The sequence below is a fragment of the Pagrus pagrus genome, assembly GCF_965226575.1.
Source record: "Pagrus pagrus genome assembly, chromosome: 14".
Lineage (NCBI taxonomy): Eukaryota > Metazoa > Chordata > Actinopteri > Spariformes > Sparidae > Pagrus > Pagrus pagrus.
Genome location: NC_140198.1, coordinates 12,624,907 through 12,641,600, shown reverse-complemented (window position 1 = coordinate 12,641,600; position 16,694 = coordinate 12,624,907). Strand labels below are relative to the sequence as shown.

At 44.3% G+C, this 16,694-nt stretch overlaps 3 protein-coding genes across 9 annotated transcripts; 1 reads left to right on the top strand and 2 right to left on the bottom strand.

Annotated features, from left to right (window-relative positions):
• Positions 1-293: 293 nt before the first annotated feature.
• On the bottom strand, positions 294-4,422 carry LOC311269914 (coiled-coil domain-containing 92B-like). 2 transcript variants are annotated; one of them, XM_084374465.1, is made up of 4 exons: positions 3,972-4,422; positions 3,437-3,585; positions 3,123-3,170; positions 294-1,522 (listed from the first exon to the last, which is right to left on the bottom strand). In XM_084374465.1, the coding sequence occupies exons 2-4, from the start codon at positions 3,564-3,566 to the stop codon at positions 798-800; spliced, it is 903 nt and encodes a 300-aa protein (XP_084230591.1). In that variant the 5' UTR covers positions 3,567-3,585; positions 3,972-4,422; the 3' UTR covers positions 294-797. The 2 variants fall into 2 exon arrangements, with proteins under 2 accessions (XP_084230591.1, XP_084230592.1); XM_084374466.1 differs by lacking the exon at positions 3,972-4,422 and having other exon boundaries at positions 3,437-3,666.
• Positions 4,423-5,551: 1,129 nt separating this feature from the next.
• On the bottom strand, positions 5,552-11,248 carry LOC311269913 (F-box only protein 40-like). 4 transcript variants are annotated; one of them, XM_084374462.1, is made up of 9 exons: positions 10,916-11,248; positions 10,188-10,325; positions 9,505-10,072; positions 8,454-8,917; positions 7,767-7,940; positions 7,412-7,653; positions 7,020-7,151; positions 5,868-6,201; positions 5,552-5,772 (listed from the first exon to the last, which is right to left on the bottom strand). In XM_084374462.1, exons 2-9 carry the CDS (start codon positions 10,188-10,190, stop codon positions 5,560-5,562), a joined length of 2,130 nt encoding a protein of 709 aa, XP_084230588.1. In that variant the 5' UTR covers positions 10,191-10,325; positions 10,916-11,248; the 3' UTR covers positions 5,552-5,559. The 4 variants fall into 4 exon arrangements, with proteins under 4 accessions (XP_084230588.1, XP_084230589.1, XP_084230590.1 ...); XM_084374463.1 differs by having other exon boundaries at positions 10,188-10,309; XM_084374464.1 differs by having other exon boundaries at positions 10,188-10,304.
• A 54-nt stretch (positions 11,249-11,302) lies between these two features.
• On the top strand, positions 11,303-16,267 carry fbxo40.1 (F-box protein 40, tandem duplicate 1). 3 transcript variants are annotated; one of them, XM_084374460.1, is made up of 8 exons: positions 11,303-11,354; positions 11,577-11,628; positions 11,706-11,769; positions 12,686-13,882; positions 14,203-14,489; positions 14,761-14,892; positions 15,253-15,589; positions 15,694-16,267. In XM_084374460.1, the coding sequence occupies exons 3-8, from the start codon at positions 11,767-11,769 to the stop codon at positions 15,910-15,912; spliced, it is 2,175 nt and encodes a 724-aa protein (XP_084230586.1). In that variant the 5' UTR covers positions 11,303-11,354; positions 11,577-11,628; positions 11,706-11,766; the 3' UTR covers positions 15,913-16,267. The 3 variants fall into 3 exon arrangements, with proteins under 3 accessions (XP_084230586.1, XP_084230584.1, XP_084230585.1); XM_084374458.1 differs by lacking the exon at positions 11,303-11,354 and having other exon boundaries at positions 11,489-11,628; XM_084374459.1 differs by lacking the exon at positions 11,303-11,354 and having other exon boundaries at positions 11,498-11,578.
• Positions 16,268-16,694: the final 427 nt, after the last annotated feature.

Below are 16,694 nucleotides of genomic sequence, written 5' to 3'. Positions count from 1 at the left end.
GGCTAAAGTAAGCTCCATGATTATTCTTCATTATCCACTATGTCAGACGCTGAGAAAAGCATCTGAGTTTTATTCAGAGAGGCTGCAAAGTGCTGTGGTAGGATGGTGAAACAGCAGCCACCACCTAGATATGCCAAAGTGAGCACCCCAAACCCCAGAACCTTTGTCCGAGGGAGGTAATGTTAGCTTGGTTACAATAATCCAAAATCGTTCTCTGGCTAAAAGTTGTTAGCACATTGCATAAGTATGACCTGATAAAACGTTTTAACATTAATAACAGACAACACCAGAAGTACTTCTCTGCCATTATTAGGCACATTGCATGAATTTAATAAAGTGCAAATCATACAAAATGTCCCTACACCTTTCTGGAGTGACTTCTCAAACCTGGAATATGGCTAGTGCAGTGAAAAAGCAGGTTGCCACTTTGAACAGTACAGTGCGAGTGTTCATACACCCGGAGGCAAGGCTACTACTTACAGGCAAAAGCCGTGATCGACAGTGTTAAAATCAAAAGGCATCCATATGAAACAGTCCCAATATTCAGACTCACTCCTTTCTTCACATCTTCAAAGTACAGGCTGTACTGTCAATGTGACAAATTCAGTTAACATGTGTAGGTTTGATCACACACTCTTGTGCAACTAACTCTAAATATCTACCTCACTTCCTGAAATCTACACACAATCACATGGTTACATCTCTCTCATCTTGAGCTTCTTCTAGAATAACTGCATCAGATGTTGCCTGACGTCGGCCGAGACCTGCTGGAAGACATCTTAGTCTCTTCATCTTCATCACAGAGCGGTTTCTCCCTCCCCTGCTCCCATGTCCACCCTCCTGTGCACCCTGCTGTCCTCTATATCCTCCCACTCGTCCTCCAGCCCCTCTCCGTCCTGCGTTCTGATTGGTTGGTTCAAGCGGAGGAGGCGGTATCTAAGTGGCACCAAGAAGAGGGCGGGGTCAGGCATTGGGTGTGGCCTCTGTGGTGATGTCACTCTCTCCTGTGGGACGCAAGCTCTGACCCTTTCCTCTCTCACGGTGACACGCCTCTTGTGTCTCGCTTCTGGCTGGCTGGGAGAGGCCGGAGGAGGCGGAGACAGAAGCCAGTCTGAGCCCCCTCCTTCATAATCTTCATCCTCTTCTTCTTCATCGTCTTCATCCTCCTCTTCCTCTCCTTCTCCTACCTCCTTTCCTCCGGGCTCCCCCTCTCCCTCCGCGGCAGACTCTGTGCTCTGCCGTTGCTGGAACAGTTTTAAGCGTGCGCTGTGCAGCTCGTGGCAGAGGCTCGTCGTGATGACGTTTTGGCGCTGCAGCTCACGACTCAACAGCGTGATCTTGTGGCTGCGGCGTTTCAGTTCCTCCAGGAAACATCGCTCTTCTTCCCTGAGGCTCCTTCCGAACGCCGACGCTCGCGCCCGCCCGGCCCGCAGCTCCCCACGCGCGGCGACCATCATGCACTGCTGGTCCTCTAGGAGGCGCTCTGCAGCCTCACAGCGTGCTGCCAGCTCTGCTTCCTCCTCTGAGAAACAGACATAAACAAATAAAAGATTGAGGTGAAACATCGTTTTATCATGCACGTGTTAATAATAATATTATGCACATTTAAACATAACATACCAGAAAACTTGAAATACATAAATTAAAAGTCATAATGTGAGAAATGAACTAAAAATGTCAGGAATTTTACATAACATATCTTTAAAGGCCATGTTGTCAAAATCAGTTTTGTCTCATACTCTAAAGGCCAAAGCAGTAACATACAGTATGTATCTATATTAGTTAGGTTCTTATAGAGAGTTGTCCATATTTTATCCATAGCCTGATTTATATACATTTTTTATACACAAAATTCCTGCTGGAAAAACCTTCGACTCTCATATGTTGACAAAATGAAACAAGGCAACGAAGGCCTAGTTTCCTGCAAGTTTTGTATCAATCAGGACATGCTGGACAAAAAGACCTAGCACATACAGCTAATGTGGCTGTGGGTCAGGGGTAGAGCCAGTGTCTGGTTATCGGATGGTCGCTGGTTCGACTCCCCTGGTCTGCAAAGTGTCCTTGGGCAAGATACTGAACCCCAAACAGCTACTGATGGTTGGCACTAACGGCAGCCGCCGCATGTATGTATGAATTACTATAAGTCGCTTTGGACAAAAGCGTCTGCTAAATGTAAATAACGCATTGTGCCTTCCATCCAACTTTTCCTCTCCAGATATGATCCTCATACCTTAGATCAGGATATCTGCCAATACTGAGCAATGATCCAATACCAGTGGCTGCTTTTTCCAAATTTAGCACCACCCGTTTTTTATGTCTTAGGATGCTGAGGCACTAAAAACTAAGTCAGTGACAGAAACAAAGAACTTGATAAGCTCAACATAGTCAGTATAAGAGCTAATACCAATCAGCAATGTTTAATCAAGGGATGAGTGAGTACACAGTTATCTATGTACATATTCAAAATGGCGGGTTTTGTTACTTTAAGTCTGAAAGTGATATGGGTTGATCCAAAGTTGCTATATTTATTATAATTAGAAAACTATTTACAGAACAGCCTCACGACTGAGCCAGCAATTACTGTTGTTGATCAGAAAAGTAAGTATAAAAAAGAAACTCCTTCATCACAGGAACGGATGTCGACACATTTTACCTGGATGATACTTATACTCTTAAAAAGACTGGATTAGTTTCAGCCGATAGCCGCTCAAGGATCGAAGGATCAATAAAGTATTTCTGATTCTGATCAAAATATATCAAAAGGTTGATGTCAACTTACTGAAATAATGTTGTAAAACTGAAAAATACTTTGCACACATATTTCAATATCCTGCACACTGTCTAACTTGCAAACATACATTTATTGCAACATTTTGGTGCTAGACCTTCAACAACAGTTCTCATAAATGTCTTTTTTTAGCAAGTCAGACAGAGCACTGGAGTTTTCTTGCACCTTTCGTAATAATGTCGTATTATGCCGTGTCATTGTATCCCTGTCTTCTGAGTTCCCAGTCGTCCTCTGTACAGCTTTTGTGCGTTCCTTTCCATTATGAGAATATTACATTTCATTATCTCCAACGTATCATTTTCCATCTTGTCAGCAAGGAGCTGTAAAGTCTTACCTTCTGTGTTTCTGTCAGGAAACCTGGAGTCCAGCTCACAGCTCAGTTCTGCAGCCAAGAGGAGGAGAAACAACACGCACATCAAGACAGGGTGACACACAGGTTCAGAGACACTCGAAGGGATGGAGAGGTGATCACCAGCAAACTGACCAGCACAGCGCCTTTCCACTTTTTATCTCATAATTATGACTTTTTATCTCATAAAGTTGACCTTTTATCTCTTTTATAATCTCATTATGTTGACTTTTTATCTAATAACCTCAATTTATATTTTTTAAATCTCATAATGTTTTGATCATCCCCAGCAGACTGACCATGACAGCGCCTCTTCAGGTGAGTGATCTCCAGCTGCAGACCGGTCAGCATGGCCAGGTGCTCCTGCTTGAGGAAGGCGATGCCTCTGTCCACACTGGCCACCTGCTGCTCCAGCCGCCCTGCGTCCATGGCTCAACCCCCACAGGACCTGCACACACAGGCTGGCAGCTGGATGACTGAGGAAGGGGATTTCCCACTACAGCATGTTGACATTACAGCAGGGTCCCAATGTGAGCTCTGACACAGAACAGTGCCAATTCCATGGAAATCAATGTAAAAATGTCATAATATATGTATTTATGTAAACAGAGAGAGAAAGCACCACTCAGTCTATAACGACCCATATAACTGTGCTTTATTCTGCAACATTCAGGAGGTTTATTAGGTCATTAAGCTTCTTTGCGAAACACTCTCTAATATAATCTCATTCAGTTTGATTTTGCGCCCATGGGAGCGCTCCTTTCCTGCACCGTTGGTCAGCAGTGCTCGCAGCGTCTACCTGTAACTGCACTCATCCCTCCGGCCGTGGCCTACCGTGATACTGAAGCGGTCTGCCGTGCAAAGCGCTGCTCATGGATCCTCGTATCGCCCTGCTTTTCTGTCCTTGATGCAGCAGAGATGGAGAAAACAAAAGAGCCGTGCAAAACGTCCAGTGCGTAAAAAGAGGCACGTTTCTGTTTCTGCGCTCAGGTGAGCGGCTTCAATGCAGCAGCCGCGCTTCAGCGTAAATGAATCCTGCTGCAGTCAGGAGTCAGAATAACCTCCTCATAACCTTCCTGTTGTACGTGCGGTCCGGTGCTGCTGCTGTATTCACAACAAAGCAGCCGAGTATGAGGAGTGATCAGTGCCACGGCGCAGGAGGAGGAGGAGCTCCATGTAAATGATGTTGGCAAAAGGAAAGGAAATTAAAAAATCTTTTATTCCCTGATATGAAAGAAGGAATGTATGGAAGAGCATTTCTACCACTTGAAGAAAAAAATGATTCAAAGTTTACCTTGATGAAAGAAAAAAAAATCCTCGGTAAGTCATTATAAAAAGATTAAAAGACTAAATTATGAGAAAAAAATCTGAAATTATTACACAAAAAGTTAGAATTATGAGATAAAAGTCAAAATTAAGAATAAATAAATGTTCATTTTAAAAAAAAACCATTATTTTAGAATTATGACTTTTGTATCTCGTAGTTTTGCCTTTTTATCTCATAATTTTTACTTTTTAACCTCAAATCTTCAATGTTTAATCTCATAATTTTGAATTTTAAATGAATGTTGACTTTTAATATTGATTTATCTTTTTTTTAAATTTTTTTTTTACCCCTTTAACTGGTAGAAATGGGCTTCCACACACACCTCATCCTTCCTCTGAGCTACGATGTGTATTTACATATATTTTTTTATCATTCTTTTGGGAAAAGTGTTCGTGGCAATAGTGTCAAATAAAGTAAAAATACTCTGTTACAGTTAAATATCCTGTATAAGTATATTTAGCATAGCAAAGCAAAGTATCAAAAATAAATAGTTATGTAGAGCGGCCCCTTGCCTTGTTAGCATTATGATTTGGCACAGCCTCATTTTGTTGCTGGAACCAACAGATGTTTGTCGTTTTTCCTTAAAAATTACAAATGATCTTTATTCAACAGTCAAAACAAGTCATCGATTACTTTTCTGTCCATAAACTAAATGATTAATCATTTCAGCTTTAATTCTGTTACATCTTTTTTTTAATGTAGCAACTTTAACATGGTTTGTCTCGCTGTGTGACATTGATCATCCCTCATATACATGTTCAGCATGTTTGCTCAGCAGATTTCAGTGCAGAATAAAGTCATTTATACTCAGGTACCCAGTATAAATATCCACTCTTAATTGTTAATCCTTTTAATATAAACACTACCTGGATGACTGATAACTCTACATAAACTATACATAGCTGGTTGCATCAGGCCAGAAGTATTGCAGTAAATCATTAATCAATTCAGGTTGATTTATTTCTTGTGTGGTGATTTGTGATGCATTGGTTATAAGACATCATTCCTGCCAGTGTAATTTGGCCATCTGTGTAAATACTACACATATAAATTATTCTAAGGTACACACAGCAGGTAGAATTGAATGTTTTCCTTTCATTGTTGCCATCTGCTTCCTGTGAAGAGGTTGACGAGGCTGATCCTCTCCTTTCTGTCCTCCTTTTTCTTACTCATGCTGGGGAGGGGAACACGCTCGCTGTGCGCAGAGGTCTCGTAGAAAGGACAGACTTTTAGATGAGCAGATATCGGAGGGATGTCTGCCATATGCCACGAATCCACCGTGGAGAAAAGGGGACTGAACTCCCATACCTGGAGAGAAAAAGGAAAATACAGATCACAGCTAGTACAGGACTCATTATTGTAAAATAATGGATGGACTGGATGATTCAGTATGAAAATCTTACAGGTTTTGCCTTCCACTTGGCTCCTCCATGTGAGTAGGTCTTCCTCTCCCAGCGGAGGGTGACCATCCCTCTCTCCTGCAGCAGAGAGGAGCACACCTGCCTCATGAGCCGGGACACCAGAGCCAGCTGGGACAGGGACAGGCTGTCCAGGAAAGTGGCCATGTGGCACAGCACCTCGTAAGGCAGCGAGCTCAGGGAGTCCTCCCCTCCCGCTGCCCGACCTCTTCTCCTCCTCTGAGCAGTGGAGGAGTCCGCTGAGCTCCCTGGTGGCTGGGAGGCGTCGCCTACTGAGTCTACAAGTGTCGGACGCAGGTTGAAGCTTCTGAGCTGCTGACTAGGGAGGAAAAGATACAAGTCAGAGTGCAATGTGAGCTTTGAAACTCATCTTTAAATAATTAAAGGTTTTGCTTTATTTTACTTTAGTGTGTGCAGGTGTGGGCAACATATGTGTGCCCATATTATGCCCACTATCAGGTTCATACTTTTATTTTTGGTGTCTACTAGAATAAATGTGCTTTGGTTAGTTTTCTCATACCCTCCTCAGTCTGAACGCTTCATTTTAGTTCCTGTCTCTTTGCGGCTCCCTCCCTGAAAAGACCAGACTGCTCTGATTGGTCAGCATCAGTTTGCACGTTCTCCCCGTGCTTGCCTGGGTTTCCTCCAGGTAGTCAGACTCCCCCCACCATCAAAACATGCACAATAGGTTAATTCTCCAGTCAGTGCCCTTGACCAAGGCACTGGCTCAGATGTGGAGTGGTCACCGGGTGCGACCGTTGCCGACTGCTCCCTAGGGGTGGGTTAAATCCAGAGTACCAGTTTCACTATGTTGCACATTGTATGATATTTGACCTAAATTAAAATTCTTGTTGTTCTTCTTCTGTGTTCATGAGTTAGTTGCTTACTTCATCTGTCTGCTGTTTGTTGCTAAGAAGGTGGCGTACAGAGGGTTTTTTTTAGAGCTTTCTCACTTAAAATAGTTGTCTGCTGCAGCCGAAAACACTATTCGAGCTGTGAGAGTGAGCCAAAACAGTCAAGTTAAAGCCGGGCAGCTAAAAAATGAGCTGAAATTCACTATAAAGCTCCATAAAGCTGAGAGGAGCTGCAGCTTCAGGTGAAAAACTCTGTATCTTCATGAATATGAGCTGTGCTCACTTATAGGAGACGGTGGCTTTATGTGTGGCCGGCTGGAACCTCCTCCGGCTGTAGCTGCATCCCAGGTACGCTAGGGGGCATCTCTGCTGGAACCATCCGTCCAGAGACGTCTGGATGTCACCGTGGACGTTTCTGAGGAGGAGATGATTGATAACACATTAATGAAACATGCCTCACACTCACAGCGAGGGAAAAAGCACTCATAGCCAAGTGTTTTAGAAAGTGGTGGACAAATACAAGACAATGACAACAAAAAAATTATTCTGCTCCTATTTTACATGAACAATATTTATCCAAAAGTTCAAATTTCTACTTGTTTGCATCCTTTTTGTACTCCTTTGAGATAACAGAGATAAAGTGCTGGAAATGACACATGTGACAGGAGTAAGCACCTGCAATGTGTGGCGAACTCCTTGCGGTGGAAGGTGTGACCACAGAGGAAGGTGAAGACACAGCTGCCTCTGCTGTGTCTGCCGCTCACCCTCTCTGTCTGCAGCTGAAGGTGAAGCTTCAGGGGTCTGTCCACCATCACCTCCGCCAGGGTCGTCTTCGCTTTGAACGGAGCCGTGCGGAACGAGTGCGTCTGCGTTCCTATATCAACGATGAGCCCATCGGCTGCCTTTAACTCGCTGATCTGCAAGAAAACCAACCAGTTTATTCTAGTTAAAGGACCATACCAGTGTTTTTACATGTTTCAGGACATTTAAAGAGTCATAAGTCATGTATACTTGTCAACTTCTGACTCACCTTGTGACCCATGACCTCCTCCTCAGCGTAGCCCAGCAGGGTGGCTGCTGCTTCATCACAGAACCACTCCTCCTCGCCGACTCCCAGGTCTGATGTGTCCACACCGCGAGTCTCTGTTGGCGGCCGCATCGCCGTGTCGTACACCCGCTGGCGGTAGTGGTAGCTGTCGGGTACCTTATAAAAGAAATACGAGAGTGCATTGAACACATCTTTCATTTGTAAGTTATTAGGTCAGGTTGACTTGTTGATTATTTTAAAGCTGCATTTGGGAAATGTTGGACATATAGTGGCTGCAACAGGTAACAGTCTTTTAAATAAAAGGAGGATTTTTTAAAACACAAAATATTTAAAGATTTTTTCCAATTTCTTTCTTTTTGTACCTAACATTTTTAAAAGTATTAATTCTCAATCATTATGATGTTTTTATGGAAAAGTGATACTTTTAATCTGTAACTTTCTACAAGCTCTGTAGATTTGTCTTCATAAAAATGTTATCAATATGACCTTTAAAGGTCCAGTGTCCAACTAAACATCCCTCGTCTCACCCTTCCCTCCAGTGGCTACAGTAGAAATGAACATAGCGGTGCAGTTTTATCAGGCAGTAGCACATCTTAGTTGCATCTTCAGTTGATGTAAACCGATGAATTATAATAGACACCTTTAAATAAAAGAAGCTTTAATCATCACCTTGAAAGAGCGCAGGGTCTGGACTGGGATAGGCTCCAGGCTGCCGTAGACAAAATCTTTCTCCCTGGGTGTACAGGCCTGGATGTGTCCAAAGGCCATCAGCATGCGCCCGTGATGCACCACGTACATGTTGTACTCCTGAGGGGTGAGCTCCTTCCCCAGACGTTCCAGCACCCCGTCCTGCCACGGGGCCAGCCCTGTCTTACTTGTGTCTGGTGCAGCTGCATCGTCTTTCCCCGGATCTCTGTTGTCTTCCTGTGATTTTTCCACCACGCTGTCCTGCCCCTGGCTTTTCACCTTCTCAACAGGCTTTGGGTTTTGTTTGGGATCGTCTTTGCTTGCCTCAGCGACAGCACAGGCGCCTCTCTCCATGCCGAACATCATCTCGCAGATGTTGTATTTCTCTATGTTGATGCTGAAGTCTCCCCTCACGCTGTATTCTGCAGGAGCGGATGTAGGGAGATCTACAGTATTGATAAAGACAACAAAGGAGGAAGTATGAAGAGTTTTGACCCTAGTATGCCGTATATTCATTTCTCATCAAAATTCATCAGTGTTTTGAAATCACTGAAAACATTTCTAAATATTCAGTTTTTCTCTATATAGAGTCAAATATTTGTGATGAAATATGCAACAATAAACACATTTAAGTATTATTTATCAAAAGTTCATACTCAAAGCCGATAATCTGCTTCATCAGGACTGTGCAGGTGTGGTTTGATCATATGTGTTTGACTCGAGGACACCGCTTTATCCTCTATTTTCCCCCACAACATCATGCTGTGTTGAAGAAGACGTCAAACTACAGATTTAAACCAAGAAACTCAGGAAACTGTCTACTGAGGGAATAAATCAAGTGAGAACTAGGGTAATTTTCTCATAAGCTTACATACAATCAGACTTCTTTTTGGGGTTTAAGGCTTCACTTTTCAGATCCAGACACTCCATCCAAACAGTACTGGCCTTTGCAGTGACCCCTGACCCAAACGATAACCCATAATGGACTTTTTTTGTTGCATCCTTTAAAATGTGTTGCAGCACTGTGATTTACCCTCATTCGACTCTTTGTTCGCATCACTGTCGACGCAGCCTCCCACTGCAGTCTCCTCTTTCTTCTCATCCTTTAGTTCCTCCTCTTCTACCTCCGTCAGCTCTGGATAGAGCGGCTTCATTTTCAGGCGGCTGAAAAGTTCTGTCTGATCCACCAGGGCCATGGCAAGATCCAGAGCCTCCACCTCCCCCTGCTCCTCTCTTTCCTTCATCACCTGCTCCTTCAGAGCTATATCATTGTGTGGGTTTGTGTCATCGCTCGGCCAGCGGAGCCACTCCATGGAGCAGCACACCACGCTGGCCGGACACACCTGGAGGTGAGCTGCCTGTGAGGAGCGAGGCAGGTGAACCGGGCAGCCATACTCAACATTAAGGCAGGGCACCCTGACGTTAGGGCAGAGCAGCAGGTGATCCTCCTCTTTGCACAGGTGGAAGAGAGCTCCACAGTGCAGGCGGCAGGGGGTGAGCGCACAGCTCACAGAGACCTCCACCCGAGCCCTGCAGCGCCGGCTGTAGCAGGTATCACAGTGGACATGCTGTCGCACCCTGGAGGCTCGAGAACGATGACTCTGATGGGATGAGAAAGAAGAAGAAAGGGGCCAAAAGAGATAGTCTATTACACATGGTATATTAACATTTTATACGCTTAATCTTTAATTTAACATCTGAAAGTCTGCTACTCACCATATCTACAGGACTCAGATGTTTTGCAATCCTGCAACAAATCCAGAAAATTGACACATGGATTCATACTTCAGCCAGATCCATTCTGTGACCCTTCAGGGCGTCTGTACTCGACCCCTAGGCTGAGAAACCCCTAGGCTGTTATTTGTAAGAAAAGTTGATTTTTGAGTCACATTCTCAACTTGTAAAATAATGAAGCTTCGGGATTGTTGGAGACTCAAAAATCAACTTTTCTTACAAATAGCACCTTTAAAGTTTTAATAATATTGCGATGATTTTCGGGAGAATATCTTGAATCACAGTTATGTTAGACAGGATAATCGTGACATGAAATTTTCTTATTGTCCAATGCCTCGTGGTGACAGAACCAGGTAAGCCAAAACGTGACCCTGACCAAGTGGTCTTCACCTAACCAGGCCACTAGCACAGTGTTATCACAACATAACTTTGAAAATTGAACATAAAGAAACATAAAATAACATCAAACGCAAAGTTTCAACATATCTGTGGTCCTACAGTGGAAGAGGAACTAATAAATCTAGCAGTAATGTTCAGTTTTTATGTCATGTGGCACTATAACTGACTCTCAGCAGAATCTGATAAGCTCTCGAAGCAGCTGACATATTGAACTTTCACTGTGCCGCTCACAGTTTAGATCAACAAAAACAGACATTATCATTTTAACGCACTCGCAAAGGGATCAGTCTTTATCCAGACCAATGTCTTACCAAGGTGGCCCTGCAGACGTGTTGACATGCTCCTCTCTTAGGTTTTGTAATGTTGCTTTCAGTCGCCGTGCTCTTTGTACTGACAGGTTAAAATTAGCCAAGAAGCAGCCGGCAGGTTCAGCAGGAGGAATGACTCCCCCCTCAGCCTCTCGCACTGCTGCAGTGGATTCAGGCCAAACTTTATCCAGATTTCTTCACTCTGAGGAGGAACGACTGTGTCTGAGCACCTGTTCCCAGCACAGAATCAGTGCTCGACCTTCTGTATGAATGAGTGCAATCAAATACACACTGAAAATGCTTTGGTTACACTTAAACCTCCACTAGAGGACACTGTTTGGATGTCACATGAGACTTTATTTTGCTCTCTGCAGGCTTAAATCAACTATAGAGAGCAGCACAATATCAATCAGAGGGAAGAAGGTGAGCAAGATTTACTGATGTAAGTCTCTGAGGCAACTGGTAACCCAAACCATGTTTCTGACCACCTGTGTAACATTTCTCAGTCAGTGCTCAGCTCTATTTATAACACACACACACACACACACACACACACACACACACACATAGCACAGACACACACACAGACAGACAGACACTTGGGTCTTTAAAGCACAAGACGGACATGCAAGCAGTTTGTTTCTCTTCTTTCCAACTCTTACAGCGGTAGGCTAAAGTCTGTAATTGACGCTTCCTGTTGACTCAGGACTCTGCAGGTGTGTTTACAGGCATTTTATTTCCAGCTGGTTGTACTGAGAGACCTTGAGACTCATAGTTTCCTCTCTGTTTGCAGGACAGACCTTCAGCTTCAGACAACCAAAAGAAAAGAAAAGTGGTGCCAGAGGAGCTGAGGCATGGTATGGTTTGATAAATGTAGTTGTTGAAATCATCTTATTCAACACTGTGTGACATTGTCATATACAGTATTTTCTGTTTTGGCTTTTGATTGAAGATGTAAGATGTTTGCACTTTGTTTAATATTCAAAGGGTTTTTTAAAATGGCTGAACTATTTGATCAATATTGAGTTTGTAAACAGCGATGTACCTGCAGGTCAGAACGACTAATAGAGGCTAATCAGAATCAGAATCAGGATCAGAATCAGAATTGCTTTTATTGCCAAGTAAGTTTACACATACGAGGAATTTGCTGTGGTCTGTAGGTGCAAACTAACAAACAATACTAAAAATACTAAAAAAGATAATAAAACTATAAAAATATAGTGTGAATATAAATGGAGTGTGACCGATTTTAAAGTAGGTGAAGACTGTCCAGATTTATCCCCTAGTGCAAAAAGTTTGACCTAGATTGTGCAAGGTCGAAATAAGAGCATCTGGTGACTAAAGCTTACATTAATGTAATGTAAGTGAAGGGGGAGGGAGGAGGGTGAGGGTCAGTGGGGGTCACGGGCCTTGTTGATGAATGTCTACATACATGCTGTACAACTGACCATGTAATGCAAAAATAATACGCAAATGTTTCATGTTACTTTTCTATGAGTTCACTGAATTTGAAGTGAAAAGAAAAGTGACTTTTCTTGATTCTACAAAGCCTACATTTCCCACAATGCAACTTAGCCTCTGAGTGCCATCACTGGAGGCAATTTATCAGATTACATACAGTTTCCTCTGGAGCCATAAAAGCCTTCATACTACTTTTTTCACATATGCAGTAGTACTCCCCAAGTTACCCTTTAGAAAAATCACCTAAGAGGACTTTAGGGGCTCTGTCAGATTCTGATATTCAGTCTCTTTTGTCGTCACTAAACCACTCAGAGTCATCGTTCTCGAGCCTCCAGGGTGCGACTGCATGTCCACTGTGATACCTGCTACAGCCGGCGCTGCAGGGCTCGGGTGGAGGTCTCTGTGAGCTGTGCGCTCATCCCCTGCCGCCTGCACTGTGGAGCTCTCTTCCACCTGTGCAAAGAGGAGGATCACCTGCTGCTCTGCCCTAACGTCAGGGTGCCCTGCCTTAATGTCGAGTATGGCTGCCCGGTCCAGCTGCCCCGCTCCTCGCGGGCCGCTCACCTCCAGGTGTGTCCGGCCAGCGTGGTGTGCTGCTCCATGGAGTGGAACCGCTGGCCTGCCAACGACGCCCACTCCCATCCGAACACAGAGCTGCATGAAAACCTGCTCAGGGAAAGAGAGCAGGGAGGATGTCTCGACCTGACCATGGCCCTGAAAGACCAGGACCGCCTGTTTCACTCGATTAAGATGAAGAAACTGTTCCCAGAGCTGATCCAGAGTGTGGAGGAGGAGGAGAAAGAGGAGGAGAGGAGGGAGGAGGAGAGGAGGAAGGAGAAGAAGAAGAAGAGAAAGGCGGCAGAAAAGGCAGCTGCAAAGGAAGCCAGTGGTCACACCTGGCAGTCTTTTAACAGGTTTGACTTCCCTAGAATTAGCGGAAAAGAAGATGAGGATGAAGATGAGGATGAGGATGAGGTTGAGGATGAGGTTGAGGTGGAATATCAGCGGGAGCTGACCCAGGAGGAGAGGGAGGCTCTAGCCAGGGCCTCAGGAGTGCATGCTGATCTGTTAGAGAACTACAACGCCTGGGAGCGCATGTTCAGTATGGAGATGAGTGGCTGCAGAGCGACTGAGACGGCAGCTGGGGCAGGCAAAGGGAAGGGACCGGCTAAAGGGAGAGGAAGAGGCCTGGGCACTCTGACAGAGGAAGAAGAAGACGCCTGTATGGGTGCCACAGCATCAAACACCTGCAATCAGGTGAGCAGTGCATGCATTGCTTCCTCCTCATCCTCCTGTCTCGCTGACAATCTGAAGAAGAAGAAATATTATTATGGATATTTGGAGCCGATGAAGATTATCACTGTGCGTACCTTTAAAATCCCGACCAGCTTCTCCGCCAAGCAGGGCCGCATCCGCAACCCTGGTTTCTACAAGAGGGAGAGTCTAGCTGTGGATACCAGCGACCTGGGGGTGGCGCTAGAGGAGATGCCAGTGTGGGAGGAAGTTCAGGTGAGGGAGAGAAATTCATCCTCTTTTATGAAAATGTCCTTTTTTAAAATAATTTTTTCTACCCTCAGCTTCAAACTGTAGACAGTAACAAATATGCAAAATAAAGTCCCTACAGGAAGTTGCAACAGACATTTAGCTGAGAAGTTATCCCAGAAAATGAAGTGTGATAAGCCCTTAAATTAGTTTGAAGAGAAAAGAACACGACAAGATAGTTTCAGATGAGTCCAGTGTCATTGTGTTTGTTTAATACCTCCGTGTCTCTACTTAAACTCTTAATAAATCCTGTTAAAAGTGACCACAATGTCTGGTCTTCTCCTCAGGCCTCCCTGCTGTGCTCACTGGAGAAGGAGCAGAGGGGTCACCTCATCGCAGAGAGCGTGTGCACAGATGGTCTGTTACAAGATGAGGGCACACAGACCTACAACTTCCTGTCTGCTCCTTTCCGGAGAAACACGTCACTGGCTGACCTTACAGCTGCGAAACCGCTGGAGCTGCACCTCCAGCTGCAGGTGGAGAGCGTCACCAGCCGACACCACAAGGCCAGCTCGGCCTTCACCTTCCTCTGTGGACACAGCTTCCAGCGCAGAGAATACGGCAAACATTATAAGTGGGTTTCCTTTTTGTCCAAGACATTTCATTTCTTCTTTATATATTTGATATACTTTGATCATAGTTTTAAGATTCTGGTAAGAAATGGGACCTGAAGATTTCAAATATCAATCAAATTTTGTTTTTAAACTAGATTAGGTAACCATGAAAATAACACATGGAGATAAGTTCTTCACACAGAGAAAAGGAAATTATTAATTACTGTTCTGCCAAAGCAACACATTGAAATTGTTTCATTTCTTTTATAAACAATGTGCTCTCGTTTGCAGGAACATCCACAGTGACATCCAGATGGGTGTGAACGGATGGTTCGAGCAGAGATGCCCCCTGGCGTACCTGGGATGCACCTACATCCAGAAGAGGTTTCAGCCGTCCACACATGAAGCCAACGTCTCCTACAAGTGAGAAAACAGTTCATCTTTGTCTTATAATTCATGTTAGAGAAGCACATTATGAACGGAACAAAGGAAATGTAAGAGTATAAACAAATTCAGCAACTGGGAGGCAGAAATAATCACTGACAGTGTTAATTTAAATTTTAGAGAGTGTCACTAAAGCCTCTACAGTGTGTGTAGAAATCGAAAAGAAATTGAAATCAATATTTGAAGGCGAACAATCCTCTACAGCAGGCAAAATAAAGCCATTATTAGTTCTCTGATGTTGGTCAGTAAACCCATTAACCCCTTGCAGATAAATGACATGCAAGTTGGGAAAAATTGACTGCATACACCTTTAAAGACCAGTTTCACCTTCGCTTTCAGTGAAGATCTGGGCTGCTTTAGCCTGCATCCCACCACCCCCGTCTCTCTGGGTGACGCCTCCGAGCCGTCCGGGGCCTCAGCGGACTCCTCCACTGCTCAGAGGAGGAGAAGAGGTGGGGCAGCGGGAGGGGAGGACTCCCTGAGCTCGCTGCCCTACGAGGTGCTGTGCCACATGGCCACTTTCCTGGACAGCCTGTCCCTGTCCCAGCTGGCTCTGGTGTCCCGGCTCATGAGGCAGGTGTGCTCCTCTCTGCTGCAGGAGAGAGGGATGGTCACCCTCTGCTGGGAGAGGAAGACCTACTCACATGGAGGAGCCAAGTGGAGGGTGAAGCACAGTGTAAGAACCAGGATGTATAAAATGTGTTTTTTTCTGCATCCTGAAAATTACCTTCCTGGAATCAGAAGTGAGTCTTCGGTTGTCTCTCTGGTCTGTGATTTCAGGTGTGGCAGTTCAGCACCATGTTCTCGTCTGTGGACACTTGGCGCTTCCAGGACGTCCCGTCCATGTCCGAGCATCTGAAGGTGTGTCCCTACTATGAGAGAGAGTCCAGGACAGAGAGGATTCACCTGCCACGTATCAAAGAAGAAGTCCAAACCAAAACAAGCTGCAAAGCTCCCACTCTGGTTACCTTGTTCCAGCAGAATAGGATCATGATGTAAAGCACTTTAGACTTGCCACTATATGAAACTCTAATCGGTTATTATAAAACAGTGACCTTGTTGCATGTTGTCAGTTTTTTTCCCTGTCGTCACTGCCCACTGTTATTTTAAAATAAAGGAGAAAAATGCCATGAAAATAAGAAAAACACGAGTTGAGCTCTGATGTCTTTACAGCAATTATGAGCTTTAATCTTTGAGTTCTGACTTTAAAAGCACACTGACTCAATGAACCTTTATTTATAACTTATGAAAAGGAGGAGGTGGTGTGTTCGAGGACTGTCTTTATACTACCATACCAAAACAAACTTCAGGCACTCGCTACAGAACAATAAAACAAACAAGGTTGAAGGTCTGTGTTTCATTTTTCTGTAGCCATGTTTTGAATAAAAGCTTTTTAAAACCTAATTCAAGTATCTTTGTTCCTGCTGCACTCACGAGTGCCCGTTTGTTTTTTTCCAACCTTTACCTATACTCAGGAGATGAGTGAGGATGACTCATTTATCAAGTCAAAACAAATCAACAGAACGGAAAAAACAACAACAGGGAGACATATTGACAAAGAAAAAGGCCACCGCACAATTTGTGAGTAAAGAAACACTTAAACTATTGTCTGACATTATTTCGTGGCAGCTCTCTTTGCCTCTTTCTTTTCTTCAAGCGTTTTTCTTCACTCGCTGGAATCGGTTGCTCTCCCTGTTCTGTGACTTTCGTTGTTGGTACCAGAACAGGAGGATCCTGCTCTCTGCAGACGGGTCCGCCTCTTTATGTAGTTCTTTGTCCTG